At 50.0% G+C, this 21,039-nt stretch overlaps 1 protein-coding gene and 1 long non-coding RNA gene across 2 annotated transcripts in view; one reads left to right on the top strand and one right to left on the bottom strand.

The window, feature by feature from the left end:
* Positions 1-220: 220 nt before the first annotated feature.
* On the bottom strand, positions 221-18,154 carry nacc1b (nucleus accumbens associated 1, BEN and BTB (POZ) domain containing b). Its single transcript, XM_070867409.1, has 5 exons — positions 18,018-18,154; positions 6,857-7,705; positions 1,921-2,097; positions 1,061-1,166; positions 221-326 (listed from the first exon to the last, which is right to left on the bottom strand). The coding sequence occupies exons 2-5, from the start codon at positions 7,677-7,679 to the stop codon at positions 221-223; spliced, it is 1,212 nt and encodes a 403-aa protein (XP_070723510.1). The 5' UTR covers positions 7,680-7,705; positions 18,018-18,154.
* A 74-nt stretch (positions 18,155-18,228) lies between these two features.
* The window catches only part of LOC139237894 (uncharacterized), a 3,804-nt gene continuing 993 nt past the window's right edge, over positions 18,229-21,039 (top strand). Inside the window, exons 1-2 of the long non-coding RNA XR_011588539.1 lie at positions 18,229-18,322; positions 20,794-20,831. This is a non-coding gene — a long non-coding RNA (uncharacterized lncRNA). The remainder of the gene's footprint in view (positions 18,323-20,793; positions 20,832-21,039) is intronic.

The following is a 21,039-nucleotide window of genomic DNA, read 5'->3' as shown; positions in this document are numbered from 1 at the left end:
GCATGGATGAGGGTTTCAGCAGCAGATGAGCTGAGGCGGGGGTGGAGACAGGCTGTCTGGGTGACGGACTGGATAGATGGTCGGAAGCTCAAGTACCAAGATTGCTAACGGTCTGATTGGGCCTCGGATGGTGGCCAGGGAGGAGGAACGGAGTTTGTGGTGTCCACAGGTGCTGCCGAATGCCCCAGTGACCCCTGCGAGCACACAGTCCGACCCCACCCTACTCACTTTTGACAGCATTGAGGACCCGGCTGTCCAGAGGTTTCCTGCTTGGATCATTGGTGGAGGAGCGGATTCCGGTGCCACAGCTGTTTGCCAGCGTGTTCCTGCAGCGGGGGAGGAAATGAGCGTAAAGTGAACCCCTTGCATTAACAAACCCGCAGAATGTCACAGTGCCAACAGCAGCTCTCCTGTCCCAGTCCTTCCGAGGACTGCTATCTCGGCGGGTTTGGCTGCTCCCCAGTGCCTGCTTTCATGAAACTTTCTCGGAATCAGGCTGAAAATATTCTCCTCTCCTCTCCTCTCCTCTCCTCTCCTCTCCTCTCCTCTCCTCTCCTCTCCTCTCCTCTCCTCAAAAGCGCTGGCTTGCCTTGGGATCCAGTCTCACTCGCCATTCTTCCTGCACAAACGCTGTTGTCGGCAGGCAACTCAACCATGGGGGGCATCACTCCCGGTCCCCGACTCCTTAATGCAAAGTATCAGAGCTCAAGGGAAAAACTAACGGCAACCACACTGTCCAAACTGGTACCTTCAGTCTGATAGGGCGACACTTCGCTTACCCTCTTGCCCTCTCTCTGCTGCAACAAGTCCATTTGTATTTTGTCATTTAATCACTCCTGCCCTTAACCCCATCACACACCTCTCCAGTTTGCTCTTTCCCTCACTCCCCTTTTCTCAGGCTCAAAACCTGTAACGTCTCCCAGTTCAGACGAAAGGGTCATCGACCTGAAACGTTAACACTCTCTCTCTTCCCCCTCCCACTCTCCACAGAGGCTGCCTGATCCTGCTGAGTGTCTCCGACATTTCCTGTTTTAAAAAAAAATTTCACTTGGTTTCTTACCGGTCAAAGAAGGATGCGAGCAGCCTACGGAGGAGGACTTTGTGACGCGTTCCTGCGCAGACGTGGCAGTTCATTAACTGGGCTCGGGTGATAAAGACGCTGGTTCCTGTCACAGATTTAAAAAAAAGGAAACTCAAGGTGATCATTCTTCACAACATGAAAGGCACAAGCAGGACGCCCATCGGTGCGAGGGCCCACCTGGTCAAGCAGCTGGGGTTGTGGGAGGGTAATGTGGACAGAGAAAAGGCATGTGAAACGCGGGCGCTATCACAGGGCTTGTGAAACGCAGGCAGTACCTGTTACAGGGCATGTGAAACGCAGGCAGTACCTGTTACAGGGCATGTGAAACGCGGGCGCTATCACAGGGCATGTGAAACGCAGGCAGTACCTGTTACAGGGCATGTGAAACGTGGGCGGCACCCGTTACAGGGCATGTGAAACGTGGGCGGCACCCGTTACAGGGCATGTGAAACGCGGGCAGTACCCGTTACAGGGCATGTGAAACGTGGGCGCTATCACAGGGCATGTGAAACGCAGGCAGTACCTGTTACAGGGCATGTGAAACGTGGGCGGCACCCGTTACAGGGCATGTGAAACGTGGGCGGCACCCGTTACAGGGCATGTGAAACGCGGGCGGCACCTGTTACAGGGCATGTGAAACGCGGGCGGTACCTGTTACAGGGCATGTGAAACGTGGGCGGTACCCGTTACAGGGCATGTGAAACGTGGGCGGCACCCGTTACAGGGCATGTGAAACGTGGGCGGCACCCGTTACAGGGCATGTGAAACGCGGGCGGTACCTGTTACAGGGCATGTGAAACGCGGGTGCTATCACATGGCATGTGAAACGCGGGCGGTACCTGTTACAAGTTCCAGCTTCTCGGTGGGATCCCCCTCTGCGTAAAGCTTGGGGTGACATCGGTTTCCGATCTGGGTGATGAGCTCCGCTGGCAATGCCGCCAGGTCTCTCCGCATCCGTACCCTCGAGCGGGCGTCGGTGGTCAGGTGATCGGGCAGGGCTTCCACCCGCTCGGCCGCTGGCAAGAAAACAAAAACCGGCCTGGTGACAAAGTACGTTATAACAATGTGCAGCAGGTCCAACCGCTCCGTGCCGGTGTTTCTGCCCCACACCAGCCCCCTCCGACCCCTCTTCATCTCACCCCATATTCCTTTCTCCCGCATGTGTGTATCCAGCCTCCCCTTAAATCCATCGATACTATTCGCCTCAACCACTCCCTGTGGCAGCGAGTTCCACATTCTCACCACTCTCCTGAAGAAGGTTCTCCTGAATTCCCCATTGTTTTTATTAGTGACTATCTTATATTGATGGCCCCTAGTTTATGGACTCCCCCTACAAGTGGAAGCGTCTTCTCTACATCGACCTCATCTAACCCTTTCATAATCTCAAAGACCTCCATCACGTCACCCCTCACTCTTGCCTTTATCAGAGAAAAGAGACCCAGCCTGTTCGATCGTTCCTGATAGTTATAACCTCTCAGTTCTGGTATCATTCTAGTAACTCTCTTTTGGGCCTGCACCAGTGCCTCTATATCTGCCTATGTTGATGATGATGATATATCCTTCATGTAATATGGAGCTCAGAACTGTGCATGGTGTTCCAAGTGTGGTCTAACCAAGGTTCTATACAAGTTTAACATAACTTCTCATTTAGGACTGGGTTGAGGAGAAATGTCTTCACTCAGAGGGTGGTGAATCTTTGGAATTCTCTGCCCCAGAGGGCTGTGGATGCTGACTAGTTGAGTATATTCAAGGCTGAGATCGATAGATTTTTGGAGTCATGGGGAATCGAGGGATATGGGGATCAGGCGGGAAAGTGGAGTTGAGGTCGAAGATCAGCCGTGATCTTATTGAATGGCGGAGCAGGCTCGAGGGGCCGAATGGCCGACTCCTGCTCCTATTTCTTAAGTTATGTTCTCCCAGTTTCTGGTTCTGATGAAGACTCTAACTACACTTGAGATAAATTGATCCTTTCCCTCCAAAGATGCTGACGGAGGCGCTGTGTATTTATCGAGGTTTTAGTTCACCTGTGCATGCCCAAGTGTGCAGCACAGCAAAAACAAAGCAATTCTTCCTTTACTTTAATAAACTGGCTATGCCGATGATGTACACTGAACCAGGAGATGGCCGAGGAAAATGTAGGACAAAATTTCATCCCGTACAACGGGCTCGGCCATTCAACTAACACATGTGGAGCTGGATAATCCCCCAGGCCTCTGGACACATTCAGAAGTTTCCCTTTTGCTCTTTCTCAGGCTCATGCCTGCTGGTACAGGAGCAGAAGACCAACCACAGGAGGTCAGGACCAGGCAGGGCATCAGCAGCCATGTTCGTCAAGCTGGAGAGGTTTGTCAGTTACGCTGCTGGGAATCTCGACGGTTGGTATCAGCCGTGGCTCAGTGCTCAGCACTCTCACCTGTGAGTCAGAAAGTTGTGGGTTCAAGTCTCACTCCAGGGACTTGCAGAAAAATCTAGGCTGACACTCCCAGTGCAGTGCTGAGGGAGTGCTGCACTGTCGGAGAGGGAGTGCCGCACTGTCGGAGAGGCATTACCGAGGGAGCGCTCCACTGTCGGAGGGGCAGTACTGAGGGAGTGCCGCACTGTCGGAGGGGCATTACCGAGGGAGTGCCGCACTGTCGGAGGGGCAGTACCGAGGGAGCGCCGCACTGTCGGAGGGTACTATCTTTTGGACGTGATGTTAAATCGAGGCCCCGTCTGCTTTCTCAGGTGGACGTAAAAGATCCCACGGCACTATTTCAAAGAGAAGGAGAGTTCTCCGCAGTATCCTGACCAATTCTTATCAACCAACTTCGCTAAAAAAACAATTATCTGGTCATTATCGCACTCAAATAAAAGATGCAACAATAAACCCAGCAGCTATAGGCCGGTCAGTTTAACATCGGTAGTGGGGAGGCTTTTGTAAACAATAATCAGGGATAAAATTAACTTGGATGGTTGTGGATTAATTGAGGAAAGCCAGCGTGGATTTGTTAAATCGTCTTTAACCAACCTGATTGAGTTTTTTGATGAGATAACCGAGAGGGTTGATGAGGGTAATGCAGTTGACGTGGTGTACATGGATTTCCAAAAGACGTTCGACAAAGTGCCACATAATAGGCTTGCCAGCAAAGTTGAAGCCCATGGAATAAAAGGGACAGTGGCAGCATGGATACGGGATTGGCTCAGTGACAGGAAACAGCGAGCAGTGGTCAACGGTTGTTTCTCGGACTGGAGGAAGGTATACAGTGGTGTTCCCCAGGGGTCAGTACTGGGGCCACTGATTTTCATGATACATATTAATGACTTGGATGTGGGTGTACAGGGCACAGTTTCAAAATGTGCAGATGATGCAAAACTTGGAAGTGCAGTGAACAGTGAGGAGGATAGTGATAGACCTGAGAGGATATAGACAGGCTGGTGGAACGGGCAGACACGTGGCAGATGGAATTTAACGTAGACAAGTGTGAAGTGATACATTTTGGTAGAAAGAATGAGGAGAGGCAATATAAACTAAAGGGTACAATCCTAAAGTGGGTGCATGAACAGAGAGACCTGGGGGTATATGGGCACAAATCGCTGAAGGGGGCAGGGCAGGTTGAGAAAGCGGTTAAAAATGTTATGGGATCCTGGGCTTCGTGAATAGAGGCGCAGAGTACAAAAGTGTGGAAGTTATGATGAACCTGTACAAAACACTGGTTCGGCCCCAACTGGAGTATTGTGTCCAATTCTGGGCACCGCACTTTAGGCAGGATGTGAAGGCCTTAGAGAGGGAGCAGAAAAGATTGACGAGAATGGTTCCTGGGGATGAGGGACTTCAGTGACGGGGATAGACTGGAGAAGCCGGAGTTGTTCTCCTTGGAGCAGAGAAGGTTGAGAGGAGATTTGATCGAGGTGTTCAAAACCATGAGGGGTCCGGACAGAGTAGATAGAGAGAGAAACTGTTCCCATTGGTGGAAGGGTCGGGAACCAGAGGACACAGATTTAAGGCGATTGACAGAAGAACCAAAGGCGACACGAGGGAAAGCGTTTTCCCGCAGCGAGTGGTTAGGATCTGGAATGCGCTGCCTGAGAGGGTGGTGGAGGCAGACTCAATCGTGGCTTTCAAAAGGGAGTTGGATAAGTGCCTGAAGGACAAAGAATGTGCAGGGTTATGGGGAAAGGGCGGGGGAGTGGGACTGGCTGAAGGGCTCTTGCAGAGAGCCGGCACGGGCTGGACGGGCCGAATGGCCTCCTCCCGGGCTGTGACTCTATTCTATGAGGTGGCAAGGGAAGCTGACTGTCCCTCCACAGACTGCTCTCCAAGGGATAAAAACCCAGACCTGCTGGGCCCACGGAAACCCTGGCAATTTGCTGTTCGATAAAGGGGGTTGAGGATCAGATCCCCATCGCCACTGAGACACCAGCTGGATCTTAACGTCCCACAGCGGAGCCCAGTGTGTCAGTGCCCGAAGAGAGGGACAAAGGGGCAAGAGAGAGCCACTGGCTAACATGGAAGCGCCCTGAACTGTCTCCACTTTGAGAGTGAGGTCTCGAATGTTTGGGGATATTTGGAGAAAGGAACAAAATTCATGCGCAGAGGCCCATGTTATTCTGCACTTTCCTCTTTCAACTACTGTCCCCCAGGACAAACCAGCTTTTCTACCAAGACCTACAAACTGGGTTTTCCTGTCAGAGATTCGTGCTTTCCCTTTGCTTGTACATTACCAGGACAACGTTTTCTTTTAAGCAATTGTTCACGTCAAACACTCCCCGCAAACCCACGCGTCAAACACCCCCCGACACGCGCGCATCAATCGCTCCCCGACACACACACACACGTGCGTCAATCGCTCCCCAACACACACACACACGTGCGTCAATCGCTCCCCGACACACACACACGTGCGTCAATCGCTCCCCGACACACACACACACGTCAATCGCTCCCCGACACACACACACACGTCAATCGCTCCCCGACACACACACACACGTGCGTCAATCGCTCCCCGACACACACACACACACGTCAATCGCTCCCCGACACACACACACACGTGCGTCAATCGCTCCCCGACACACACACACACACACACGTCAATCGCTCCCCGACACACACACACACGTGCGTCAATCGCTCCCCAACACACACACACGTGCGTCAATCGCTCCCCGACACACACACACACACGTGCGTCAATCGCTCCCCGACACACACACACACACGTGCGTCAATCGCTCCCCGACACACACACACACGTGCGTCAATCGCTCCCCGACACACACACACACGCGTCAATCGCTCCCCGACACACACACACACGTGCGTCAATTGCTCCCCGACACACACACACACACACGTGCGTCAAACGCTCCCCAACACACACACACACGTGCGTCAATCGCTCCCCGACACACACGTGCGTCAATCGCTCCCCGACACACACACACACGTGCGTCAATCGCTCCCCGACACACACACACACACGTGCGTCAATCGCTCCCCGACACACACACACACGTACGTCAAACGCTCCCCAACACACACACACACGTGCGTCAATCGCTCCCCGACACACACACACACACGTGCGTCAATCGCTCCCCGACACACACACACGCCAAACAGCTTTATTCAGGCAGCTACACAGCATTGTTTCTTAGTTACAGCTGAGGCAAGAGACTCGAACAGTTGGGCAATCACATGGGAGCCACTGCCAGAGACGGCAATTACCCTTTAAATTAGCGACCTAGATGTTGCCACTGTTAAGTAGCAGCCTTAACGCATCGCAGGCTTACCTGGCTGGCCCACATTCATCATGCTGTACATGGTGTACATGTTACAGATCTGCCTGTAGTGTTCCTCCGTCATATCCTCGCCGCCCTCCTCCTCCTCGTCCTCCTCGTTCTGGTAGGAGTTGGGGCTGTCGCTGGTGTAGGCGCTGGAGGTGCCGGGACTGGTGCGGTCCGAGCTGGCCGACCCGCACCCCTGCTGCCGGCCCGCGGGGACTGCGTGGGAAACCCGGGCCAGCTTGGAGCCCACAGCGCCGTTGCCCTCGCGCTGCCCATTGTCCCACAGCCGCTTGCCGATGGGGGTGAACTGGGCCGAGTCCGACTCGGCCTGCTCCGTCTTGACCCGGGACACCAGCGAGAGGGGGGTGGCGGCCAGCGAGCGGGAGGCCTGGGCGGGGCTGGGCGGCTCCGAGGCCGTCTCCTCCCCGTGGAGGCCCTGGGAGTCGCAGCGGGGCGAGCTGACCTTCAGGCAGAACTCCGTCTCCTTGTCCATGATCTGCTGGATCTGCAGGAAGCCCGCCGTGTACATCAGGAGGAATTGGTCGCCCATGTTCATGCTCAGCCGGCCCGTGTAGCAGAAGAGCAGGATCTGCTGGAAGGACTGGGGCTGCACGGCCGTGGGCAGCTCGAAGCTGGCGCAGTTGTTGGCGCTGAACAGGTCGCGGAAGTAGGAGCTGCTCGCTGCCAGCACCGCCCGGTGCGCCTTGAACGCCTGTCCCTTGACCACGATGGAGACATCACAGTACAAGCCTTGCAGCCGCTGCTCATTCAGGCATTCCAAGATATTGTTGCCAAAGTTTGGAATCTCCATCAGCAGGGTCTGAGCCATGGTGTCCACTCAGCACGCTGCGCTATCTGCCGGGACAGAAAAGGAGGCAGGATCGTTAGCTTTCATACAAATATTACACGTGGGAAAAAAAAACTCAATATTAGCAGATGGCATGAAGAGGGTATAGAGGGCTACCCACTGAGCCACAGTGTCAGCTGTGGCTCAGTGGGCAGCACTCTCGCCTCAGAGTCAGAAGGTTGTGGGTTCAAGTCCCACTCCAGAGACTCGAGCACAAATAATCCCGGTGCCAGTACTGAGGGAGCACCGCACTGTCGGAGGGGCAGTACTGAGGGAGTCCCGCACTGTCGGAGGGGCGGTGCTGAGGGAGTGCCGCACTGTCAGTACTGAGGGAGTGCTGCACTGTCGGGGGGCAGCACTGAGGGAGTCCCGCACTGTCGGAGGGGCGGTGCTGAGGGAGTGCCGCACTGTCAGTACTGAGGGAGTGCTGCACTGTCGGGGGGCAGCACTGAGGGAGTGCTGCACTGTCGGAGGGGCTGTACTGAGGGAGCGCCGCACTGTCGGAGGGGCAGCACTGAGGGAGTGCTGCACTGTCGGAGGGGCTGTACTGAGGGAGCGCCGCACTGCCGGAGGGGCAGTACTGAGGGAGCGCTATACTGTCGGAGGTGCCGTCTTTCGGATGAAATATTAAATATTAAATCAAATTCCCTTCCGCTCTCTCAGGTGGATGTAAAAGATCCAACGGCACTTTTTTGAAGAAGAGCTGGGGAATTCTTCTAGGTGTCCTGGGACCAATATTTCTCCTTCAATCAACATCACTAAACAGATTATCTGATCAATATCACATTGCTGTTTGTGGGAGCTTGCTGTGCGCAAATTGGCTGTCGCGTTTCCCACATTACAACAGTGACTGCACTCCAAAAGTACTTCATTGGTTGTAAAGTGTTTTGGGACATCCTGAGGTTGTGAAAGGCGCTATAGAAATGCAAGTCTTGCTTTAACAGGCCACACATGAGCATTTCCTGCAGTGGGTAAGGAGACAGCGTTCAGGGGAAGGAACTACTGCTGATTTTCCCCCTCCCTCGCCAGTTGTGTTTTCAGAGTTCGATCCTAGCCTGGTGCAGTAAAAGACGTCACTCGCTCACATACCAATTTCAGGCTTCAGGCCGTATTTGCAGACCACTCCGGCCTCTTTATTACCTAGCTTTGCACCAAGTTCCGCTCACCCATTACCCCCTGTGCTCGCTGCCCCGTGTCCTAATTCGCACCGAGTCCCGCTCACCCATTACCCCCTGTGCTTGCTGCCCGTGTCCTAACTCGCACCCAGTCCCGCTCACCCATCACCCCCTGTGCTCGCTGCCCGTGTCCTAACTCGCACCGAGTCCCACTCACCCATCACCCCCTGTGCTCACTGCCCCGTGTCCTAACTCGCACCAAGTCACGCTCACCCATCACCCCCTGTGCTCGCTGACCTACATTGGCTCCCAGTTAAACAACGCCTCGATTTCAAAATTCTCATCCTCGTTTACAAATCCCTCAATGGCCCTCGCCCCTCTATATCTCTGTAACAGCCCTACGAGATGTCTGCGCCCCTCAAATTCTGCCCTCCTGAGTATCCCTGATTATAATCGCTCCACCATTGGCGGCCGTGCCTTCTGTTGCCTGGGCCCCAAGCTCTGGAACTCCCTGCCTAAACTTCTCTTTCCTCCTTTAAGACGTTCCTTACAACCTACCTCTTTGACCAAGCTTTTGGTCACCTGCCCTAAATTTTTCTTACGTGGCTCGTGTCAGATATATCTGTTTTGTCTTATAACCCTGCTGTGAAGCACCTTGGGACGTTTTACTACGTTAAAGGCGCTATATAAATAAAAGTTGTTGTATTTGCCCCTATAGGTAGACGGCCGGCACTTTTTGCGATGGTGGGGGCCGTTGCCTGAAGCTTGCAGGCCGGGAGCAGTGTGAGACCAGTGTTAGACCGGTAGCTCGAGTCAGTGAGCAGACACCAGAGTCACGTCCCACTGCTCAATGCTGGAACATTACAGGGCAATCCAAGAGCGAGCGGCTGAAGTGCCATTTGTATCAGGCATCGGGGGCTCGGGATAGACCTCAACACAAAGATAAAGCCTCCCGTTTAATCACCCTGTGAAGTTATATTCTACTTTGAATATAACTTCAAGATAGCAGTCAGTGAGGGACGTTGCTATGGGGTCCCCAGTCCCATATCGGCCAGACCGGGCAAAGGGCGGCAGATTTCCTTCCCCGAAGGACAGGAGTGAACCTGTTGGGGTTTGACGACAATCCAACAGCTTAATGGTCACTTTTAGATTTCCAGATTTTGTTCTTTAATAAACCGAACTCAAATTCTCAACCTGCATTTGAACGCCGTTTTCGGGATTGTTAGTCCAGTAATATATATATATTTAAAAAAAAAAAAACAGCCTTGCATCTGGGTTGTCTTTGCAACCATCGTCTGACCGTCCAGGGTAGGGTCAGATCAGGCGGGCAGTTAATAAAAGTTCCAGAAAGAGGGAGAATGCTGGAAAAAAATTTTAAAACTCCTTGCGGAAAAGGAACATCTTAAACTGGCCTCTGACACGCCGACAGAGATAGCGCCCTTGTTGTTTCAGCCTGAAGTGAGAAGCCGTGACTGCAACACAAGACCGATCGTCAGTCCCTCCAAGGTAGTGAACGGCAGCTCACAATAGGTGCAAAACCCTGACTCCGAGACCTGTTCTCACAGCGCAGATGAAAAGATTTGAAATACCGTTTGAAACCTGGCATCAAAGGTGTGCTGAAAGTTGGAAGTTTATCTTTACCAAAGCTCATGGAGGAATTTATCTGTGGCATTTAAGAAGAAAAAAAAAAACCACCCTTAATCACAACGAGGCTCTTCAATTATTCACACTCAATGCAGTGTTTCGCCACCAGCCTACTGATACACTGCAGGAGAAAATACAATTAAACCAATACACTAACGGTGTGCCAATATGCCTGATCACCTCAAACAGCTCGTCACTAGTGATAGCCCTGCATCCACCAGGACGAACAAAGTCGATAATTACACCGCAGTATGTTTTCACAGATCAAGTGGAAGTAGTAAGAGAATTAATCAAGCTGTTATTGAATGCCTTCCGACATCAAATTCGCAGATAACCCCTTGACCTCTCGGTCTCAGTCGATCTGGAAAAGATCGGGTGAAGCAACATCCTCTATGGACAAAATTCTTAACAACTTGCAGTTATGGAGCATTGAGAATGTAGGAAAAAATCCCAAGGAATCCCACAGATGCGTAGGGAGAATGGACGCAGCACCCAGGGAGGAGAGAATGTAACGGGTGGCCACAGGCTTCCTGAAGTTTTTTTTGTCATTCTCTGTCTCTCCTCTCACCCTAGGTGTCAGCTGTGGCTCAGTGGGCAGCACTCTCGCCTCTGAGTCAGACTGCTGTGGGTTCAAGTCCGACTCCAGAGACTTGAGCACATAAATCTAGGCTGACATTCCAGTACAGTACTGAGGGAGCGCCGCACTGTCGGAGGGGCAGTGCTGAGGGAGCACCGCACTGTCGGAGGGGCAGTGCTGAGGGAGCACCGCACTGTTGGAGGGGCAGCACTGAGGGAACGCTGCACTGTTGGAGGGGCAGCACTGAGGGAACGCCGCACTGTCGGAGGGGCAGTACTGAGGGAGCACCGCACTGTCGGAGGGCCAGTACTGAGGGAGCACCGCACTGTTGGAGGGGCAGCACTGAGGGAACGCTGCACTGTCGGAGGGGCAGCACTGAGGGGGCGCCGCACTGTCGGAGGGGCAGTACTGAGGGAGCGCCGCACTGTCGGAGGGGCAGCACTGAGGGAGCGCTGCACTGTCGGAGGGGCAGTACTGAGGGAGCGCCGCACTGTCGGAGGGGCAGTACTGAGGGAGCGCCGCACTGTCGGAGGGGCAGCACTGAGGGAGCGCCGCACTGTCGGAGGGGCAGTACTGAGGGAGCGCCGCACTGTCGGAGGTGTCATCTTTCAGATGAGACATAAACCGAGGCCCAGATTGCTCTCTCAGGTGGACATAATAGATCCCAGGGCAACTATTTGACCAGCAGGAGAGTTCTCCCCGATGTCCTGGACCAATATTCACCCCTCAACCAACATCGCAAACAGATTATCTGGGTCATTATCACATTGCTGTTTGTGGAAGCTTGCTGTGCGCAACTTGGCTGCCGCGTTTCCCACATTACAACAGCGACCACATTTTTTAAAGTGCTAGATTGGCTGTAAAGCGCTTTGGGATGTTCCGAGGTTGTGAACGGCGCTACAGAAATGCAAGTCTTTCTTTCATTTGGTTCCAAAGCGTAGATGCAGAGACCAGATGAATCAGGTAGTTAGATTATACCAGCTTGAGTTTTGAACAAAGACGGGATGGCCGAGGGTAACACGGGATTGCTCAGGTCTGGAGTCCTGTGAAAGAACGAGTTCGGCTTGGAAGCTGTGTGACGCGTCATGACTTCAACACACTGAGGATGCAGGGAGAGCGAAAGGGTGGCAAGAGAAGGCAGTTCTCTTTTTCAAAAGAAAGAAATGAAAGCAAGACTTGCATTTCTATAGCGCCTTTCACGACCTCAGGACATCCCACAGCCCTTTACAGCCAATGAAGTACTTTTTGAAGTTTGTGGGAGCCACCCAATGCTCCCTCTAATTTTTTTCTTTTTGAGATGCGGGCCCATTCAAAATTTCGTGCCTTTGCAAAACCCGCATAGAAAAGCCAGTGAGTGGCCTGCGTGGGAGCACCAGACAGCTGAGCAGCCGCGCGGCTTAGTGAGAACGTCTGTAGTCACTGTTGTAATGTGGGAAACGCGGCAGCCAATTTGCGCACAGCAAGCTCCCACACACAGCAATGTGATAATGACCCAGATAATCTGTTTTAGTGATGTTGATTGAGGGATAAATATTGGCCCCAGGACACCGGGGATAACTCCCCTGCTCTTCTTCCAATAGTGCCGTGGGATCTTTTACATCCACCTGAAAGCACAAAGTCTTTTGCAGTATCAATAAAATAAAAAGCAGAAAGGCTGCGATGGCGAGGGAGAGAGCGAGAGCGCGATCGATCAGAGCCAAAAGGGAAGTAAAGTTGCCACGATCAGATTCGAATGTTAAACTAGATTCTGGATCATAAATATTTGTTATTACAAAACACCAGTCCCAGGTGTGTTTCAGAATCTAGTCCTGAGCGTTAACCTTAGTTGATACTGAATTACAGAGTCCTGGGATTATTCCACGATATGAGCTACTGACTGCCTTCCCTTTTGTACACGCTGCACTGGGCAACAGCTACCATGCATGGGCTTCCACCGGTTCCATTCATTTGACAGCGCTGGCAACACCGTTACTTTAGCCGGCTTCTGAACACCAGCACCAGGCAAGACGAGGCTCCGCAATGCTTCAGCTGGAAGCAGCACAGACCAGCTTGCGAGCGAGCCACAGAAAGCAGCAAGATGCCACTTTCAATCCCCAGTCAGCGCTGAGTGAGCTGGGGAGCTCCGATTGAGAATATAAGAAATAGGAGCAGGAGTCAGCCATTTGGCCCCTCGAGCCTGCTCCGCCATTCAATAAGATCATGGCTGATCTGATCTTGGCCTCAACTCCACTTCCCTGCCCGCTCCCCATAACCGTTGATTCCCCTATCGTTCAAAAATCTGTCTATCTCCGCCTTAAATATATTCAATGATCCAGCCCCCAGAACTCTCAGGGGCAGAGAATTCCACAAATTCAAGACCCTCAGAAGAAATTACTCTTCATCCGTCTTAAATGGGCGACCCCTTATTCTGAAACTATGCCCTCTGGTTCTAAATTCCCCACGAGGGGAAACATCCTCTCTGCATCTACCCTGTCAAGCCCCCTCAGAATCTTATACGCTTCAATAAGATCACCTCTCATTCTTCTAAACTCCAATGAGTATAGACCCAACCTGTTCAACCTTTCCTCATAGGACAACCCCTTCATCTCAGGGATTAACCTAGTGAACCTTCTCTGAACTGCCTCCAATGCAACTGATCTTAATCCTTGACATTTGCTCACTATCCAGGGGTACCTGACCAGAATTGCCCGTGTGTGGAACTTGGGCACAACACGATCAGGCTCGGCGAGGATACCTTCTGCTACAGTTCAATAACCCGCTGACATTCAGTGTCCCTGTGTACACGCACACACATGAAGAAAGCACTGGGGGGTGGGTGGGGGAAGCAGGTGTCAGTGGAGCTGTACCCCAGCACTAGTCACAACCTTTGGCGGGTGGAGATGATCAGGAGGAACAAATAAGTGGAAACACAAGCTTAACATTTTCCTTTACAACTTTTCTACACTTCAAAACAAATTCTAGATGACAAGAAAGTTGAACACTGATGCATTATACCATTGTGACTGCTCTGCTATAGAGACCGGGTTCGGAAATCGAATGCAAACGGCAATTAAAAGTAACATTACAAAGAGGGATATAATTACTAAATGCAATGCTCACAAAGAAAAATAACTATTATAAGTTTCATAGAAACTTACAGCATGGAAGGAGGCCATTCGGCCCATCGTGTCCGCGCCGGCCGACAAAGAGCTACCCAGCCTAATCCCACTTTCCCGCTCTGGGTCCGTAGCCCTGTAGGTTACGGCACTTCAGGTGCACATCCAAGTACTTTTTGAATGTGGTGAGGGTTTCTGCCTCTACCACCCTTTCAGGCCGTGAGTTCCAGACCCCCACCACCCTCTGGGTGAAGAAATGTCTCAACTCCTCTGTCAACCTCCTGCCAATTACTTTAAATCGATGTCCCCTGGTTGTTGACCTCTCTGCTAAGGAAAATAAGTCCTTCCTGTCCACTCTATGCAGGCCCCTCATAATTTTATACACTTCAATACGGTCTCCCCTCAGCCTCCTCTGTTCCAAAGAAAACAAACCCAGCCTATCCAATCTTTCCTCACAGCTAAAATTCTCCAGCCCAGGCAACTTCCTCGTAAATCTCCTCTGAAGTTTTTATACATTTTTCGCTTTTTTCCTACGTTCTTATGTCCCAAGAGCATGGCCCAGCTCTGACCTCACAAGGCATCTCCTACTGCACCCACTGTATCTAGCTTGTGGTCTCTTCAAACCACACTGTCCGTTTAGCAGCCGACTTCTACAGTGTGCCCATGACCACAAATAACTGAATGGAGACATCCCAGGCCCATTACAGTGCAGCGGGCACTTTGAGCCTGTTGAACTGGGCTGGATTTGAACAGGGATTGTCAGAGCTGGTGAACAGCCTTGTCTAACCCACTTTTACCCTACAAAGCTATTTTTATTAACAGTTACAGCAACGCCAGAGGTACTGCCTGACCCACCAGTTGAAAGATCGGCTCACATTTTTAAACAAAATTTTAAATCCCAAAGTCCAGCTGTTTTTGTTTCATTGCATTCTAGAATGACTCCATCTGACCCACAAGTAACACTTTCTACATTGGGATCTCTTCAAATCCCCCGGAACCATACTGTAAAACAAACTCCGCATCGCACACAAATTAACTCTCTGAGCAAGTAAAGATATAGCTGCCCTGGTGCATGAAAACCCACTTATAAACAACTCGTTCGTGTCTTGTCTTAACTAGACTTAGAAAATATGCATAATGCTCCACCCACAGCCTCCATTCGTGTTTTGATTTTTGCTAAAATTGAACCAATAGATTACAAAAGCACACACACTAAATAAATCATCCATTTTCTCATTAAAAAGGAGAATGCTGATATCTACGTTTTAACTCCATCATTTTTCACTTAAATAAAAAAATGCTGTCCGATTAGGAGGACCAGCTGAAGAGAAAAATATAAAAGTTTTACAAGTTAGTTTTTTTTAAAAAAAAGTACAGGTTGGATAGTTCACCCGGGATATACGGCACAGAAACAGGCCATTCGGCCCAACCAGTCCGTGCCGGCGTTTATGCTCCACTCGAGCCTCCTCCCGTCTTTCCTCATCTAACTCTATCAGCATAACCCTCTATTCCCTTCTCCCCCATGCGCTTGTCCAGCCTCCCCTTAAATGCATCGATACTATTCGCCTCAACCCCTCCCTGTGGCAGCAAGTTCCACATTCTCACCCCTCTCTGGATAAAGAGGTTTCTCCTGAATTTCCCATTGGATTTCTGGGTGACTATCTTATATTGATGGCCTCTAGTTATGCTCTTCCCCACAAGTGGAAACAATCTCTCTGTACCCACTCTATCAAAACCTTTCATCATTTTAAAGAACTCTATAGATCACCCCTCAACCTTCTCTTTTCAAGAGAAAAGAGACTCAGCCTGTTCATCCTTTCCTGCTAGGTATAAAGAAAGAAGCATTTCTATAACGCCTTTCATGACCACCGGACATCTCAAACACTTTATAGCCAATGAAGTACTTTTTGGAGTGTAGTCACTGTTGTAATGTGGGAAACGCAGCAGCCAATTTGAGCACAGCAAGCTCCCACAAACAGCAATGTGATAATAACGAGATCATCGTCTTTTGTTATGTTGATCGGAGGATAGATATTGGCCATAACACCGGGGATAACTCCCCTGCTCCTCTTGGAAATAGTGGCAGTGGGATCTTTTACATCCACCTGAGAGAGCAGACGGGGCCTTGGTTTAACATCTGCTCCGAAAGACGGCACCGCCGACAGTGCGGCACTCCCTCAGCACTGCACTGGGAGTGTCGGCCTGGATTTACGCGCTCAAGCCCCCTTGGAGTGTGACTCAAACCCACAACCTTCTAACTCGGGGAAGGCTAGAAAACACAAGAAATAGGAGCAGAAATAGGCCATTTGCCCCCCCCCCCTCCCTCGAGCCTGCTCCGCCATTCAATAAGATCCTGGCTGATCTGATTCTAGCCTCAACTGCACTTCGCTGCCTGCCCCCCATAAACTTTGACTCCCTTATCGCTCAAAAAAGTGGACAACCCAGTGAGTGAATGCGGTACCACCACAACACCCTCAGCATTTAAGAACATAAGAAATAGAAGCAGGAGTCGGCCATACGGCCCCTCGAGCCTGCTCCGCCATTCAATAAAATCATGGCTGATTTGATCCTAGGCTCAGCTCCATTTCCCTGCCCATTCCTCTGGTATCATCTGCCAATATTGAACCAACAAATTGCAAAAAACACACACACGACACAAGACACACACGACACACACAAACACGACATACACAAACACGACACACACACACACCACATACACAAACAGACACGCACACACACCACATACACAAACAGAGACGCACACACACCACATACACAAACAGAGACGCACACACACCACATACACAAACAGAGACGCACACACACCACATACACAAACAGACACGCACACACAAGGACACACACAGAACAGAGACACACAAGACAGACAGACACACACAAGACAGACAGACACACACAAGACAGATAGACACACACAAGACAGATAGACACACACAAGACAGATAGACACACACAAGACAGATAGACACACACACAAAACAGACAGACACAAAGACAGGCAGACACACACAAAGACAGACACACACACCACATACATACACACGCGTACACACACAAGGACACACACAAGACAGACAGACACACGCACACAAGACACACACTTACACAAGACAAACACACACACGCTAAACAAATGACCCATTTTTTTTTAAACCAGAACCCCCAATAACCCCAAAAAAACAAGTTTTAAGACTATATAATTTTTCCTCTTAAAAATTGAGCAGCAAAAAAAATTAAGTTGTGGAAGTCACAGATTCTTTAAAAAGTGCAAGTTGGTACAGTTTTTAAGTTTGGTTGTCTGCCCCCATCCCCCCACAGTCTGTGTACACACACACATCCCCATAGAGACACACAAAGGGGGGGGGGGGATTTAAACAAGAGGGGGGCAATGAAGCTGAGAGTGGGGGTGGGGGGGGGGGTTCAGCACTGAATGGTGCAGGGGGGGGGGGGCATTACCAGAAGCTGTGTGTGTGCACACTGAGCCCCTCACCCCACCATTCCCCCCTCCCTCCCTCACCCCCTCACTCACTCCCTCCCTCCCTCACTCACTCACCCCCTCCCTCACTCACTCACCCCCTCACTCACTCACTCACCCACTCACTCACCCCCTCCCTCACTCACTCACTCACCCCCTCCCTCACTCACTCACCCCCTCCCTCACTCACTCCCTCCCTCACCCCCTCACTCACCCCCTCCCTCACTCACTCACCCTCTCACTCCCTCCCTCCCTCACTCCCTCCCTCCCTCACTCACTCCCTCCCTCCCTCACTCACTCACTCACCCCCTCCCTCACTCACTCACCCCCTCACCCACTCCCTCACTCCCTCCCTCCCTCACTCACTCACTCACTCACTCACTCACTCACCCCCCAGTAGTCCAGTGCTTGCAGCCTGAGCCCTAGCAGCAGCAGCAGCAGCAGCCATTCATTGTCAGGGCCAGCCAGCGCCTAGCAACCGAGCGCCGAGCCACACAGCCCCACACACAGAGCGCCGAGCCACTCGATCCAGGGCCGCCCTCCCCCCCGTCACCCCTGGCAACCCCGCCCACATGACGTCGCACGACCCCGCGGGGAGGGGGTCATCACCCGCCAGGCTTTGCGCCCCTACACAAGATGGCGGCCCCCAGCAACAGGGAGGCTGCAGCCAGGCTCTGAGAGCCACTTTAGGCAAGGTTTTAGCAAATACTCATTCTATGTCTCTTACTTTATTCTATATGTTTAATTTTTTCAAATATTTTAATTTTAAATGTTTTCAAATTAATTCTATATGTTTAATTTGCTTTAACTTCTATATATTTAATTTATTTCCTTAATTCTATTTTTAAATTTCTTTTAGCTTAATTCTATATTATTTTCTTTTAACTTAATTCTAGATTTTTCATTTTAAATGTTTTCAAATATCCTATCTGTCTTAACGTCTATATTTTTAATGTCTTACTTTAATTCTATTTTTTAATTGATTTTAACTTAATTCTATATTTTCTTAAAACTAGATTTTTCTTAAATGTTTTCAAATATTCAATATTTTTCATTTTAAATGGTTTCAAATATTGTAGATTTTTCATTTTAAAAGTTTTCAAATATCCTGTTAAATTTCTTAACATCTACATTTTTAATTTCTTAATTCTATTTTTTAATTTAGTTTAACTTAATTCTATATTTTCTTTTAACTAACTTCTAGATTTTTCATTTTAAATGTTTTCAAATATTCTATCTGTTAAATGTCTTAACGTCTATATTTTTAATTTCTTTCCTATTTAATTTAGTTTAACTTAATTCTATATTATTTTCTTTTAACTTAATTCTAGATTTTTCTTAAATGTTTTCAAATATTCAATATTTTTCATGGTTTCAAATATTCTATATTATTCATTTTAAAAGTTTTCAAATAATGTTTTCAAATTAATTCTATGTTAAATCTCTTAACTTCTATATTTTACATTTCTTTTAACTGCTTTCAAATATTAATTCTCTTAACTTTATTTGTAATTATTATATATTTAAATATGCTGCCGGTCCTGCTGAGTATTTCCAGCATTTTCTGTTTATATGCATGTTTTTCCTGTCTACTTCTTCCTGTCACACAAAGTCTTGACTTTAAATCATGTATATCTACCAATGAGAAAATGTTTCAGGGCTATGGGGAAAGAGCAGGACCGGCTACTTGGATAGCTCTACCAGGCATGATGAAAGAAATACTTGCATTTCTATAGGATCTTTCATGACTACCAAAGTGCTTTACAGCCAATGAAGTACTTTTGGAGTGTAGTCACTGTAGTAATGTGGGAAACTCGGCAGCCAATTTGCGCACAGCAAGCTCCCACAAACAACAATGTGTTAGAACCTGTTTTTGTGATGTTGATTGAGGGATAAATGTAGGCCTGTTCTACTTTGAAATAGTGCCATGGGATCTTTTACGTCCACCTGAGAGGGCAGCCTGGGTGGGCTTCAGTTTAACATCTCATCTGAAAGACGGTACCTCTGACAGTGCAACGCTCCTTCAGTACTGCCTCTCTGACAGTGCGGCACACCCTCAGTACTGCCCCTCCAACAATGCGGCACTTCCCCAGTACTTGACTGGGAGTGGCGGCTTGGATTTTTGTGCTCAAGTTTCTGGATTGGGACTTGAACCGACAACCTTCTGACTCAGAGGCGAGGGTGCTACACACTGAGCCACTGGTTGACTTGGACTGAACGGCTTCCTTCTGTGCTGTATGATTCGATGTATACTTACCTTTTGAGACCCTGAGCTCCCATTCCAGGTAGATGGTGCTGTGTGCTCAGATCTACTCTGCCTCTTCTGGCTCCCATTACTGCTAAGAAATAATAGGGGATAACCCTTAGAGAATCCCTCCTCCTTGTAAAGCAAATCTGTGTGTCTAGTAATGACTGCAAGCCACTTTAAGTCGATTAAGTGCTTTTAAAAGGCAAGTAACTCATTTCTAGCTTTCTGTTGAAGAATTCTTTTTTTTTTAACCTTTTGGGAAAGGAGGGAAAGATTCTCTTATCACACCTCTCCTCCGACTCGCACATTTCCCGAATATCCGTGCCTAAATCTCCACTCCTGCCCCATCCAAGAGCTGCCCCTCCCCACCCAATGACATTGGGACACACAACTGGGAGAAGGAATGAACGCCATTTGGCTTGGTGTCCATTTACACTCGCACTCCTGTGAAACATTGAACTTCTACTTTTGAATGAGATGTCTGCCCTCTCAGGTGGATGTGAGAGATTCTATGGCCACGATTGGAGGAAGGGCAGTGGAGCTCCATCCCTCCCCCCCCCCCCCCCCCCACCCCCACAATGTTCTGGTCAAGCAACATCGCAAAAAAACAATTATCTGGTCATTATCACATTCATGGGAGCTTGCTGTGCGCAAATTGGCTGCCGCGTTTCCCACATTGCAACAGGATAATCCTGTGAAGCGCCTCGGGACGTTTCACTACGTTAAAGGCGCTATATAAATTCAAGTTGTAAAGTGCTTTGGGACATCCTGAGATTGTAAAAGGCGCTATATAAATGCAATTCCTTTCCATTCCTTTTGCTTTTAAAGGAATGTAAATGCCCGTTGCTGATATATTTAAGATCTTTTCCCCTACAGTTTTTAATTCTCCTCCAATGGATTATTCTTTGCTTTCCCCAGAGTTGAATGGCCACGGATTGAGTTCTGCATTTATGCTGGTAAGCAGTGTGTTCCAGGTCAGACACTTTGTTCACCGCACTCTGAGTGCGGTCAGGGCCGCAGCGAGGGGAGCAGTGCAGGCGGAGTGTCTCCTCCACGTTACCGCAGGGGAACGCCGCACGATGGAAACCGGAGGGGAATGTTGGGCAGAGACGGACCTGACCGGCAGAAGCAATGGCGGGGATCAGTGCCAAACTCTGAGCCCCC

The sequence above is a fragment of the Pristiophorus japonicus genome, chromosome 24, assembly GCF_044704955.1.
Source record: "Pristiophorus japonicus isolate sPriJap1 chromosome 24, sPriJap1.hap1, whole genome shotgun sequence".
Classification (NCBI taxonomy): Eukaryota; Metazoa; Chordata; class Chondrichthyes; family Pristiophoridae; genus Pristiophorus; species Pristiophorus japonicus.
Note: the sequence above shows the minus strand (reverse complement) of the source record. Positions and strands in the feature narration are given on the sequence as shown.

What these genes read in the sequence shown, in the direction of transcription:
- nacc1b (XM_070867409.1), bottom strand. Translation starts at nt 7,679, where the DNA reads ATGGCTCAGACCCTGCTGATGGAGATTCCAAACTTTGGCAACAATATC. An exon ending in GATGAATGTGGGCCAGCCAG is followed by an intron (nt 2,098 to 6,856) that starts GTAAGCCTGCGA and finishes TTTTCTTGCCAG; the next exon opens with CGGCCGAGCGGGTGGAAGCC. An exon ending in GAAGCTGGAACTTGTAACAG is followed by an intron (nt 1,167 to 1,920) that starts GTACCGCCCGCG and finishes AATCTGTGACAG; the next exon opens with GAACCAGCGTCTTTATCACC.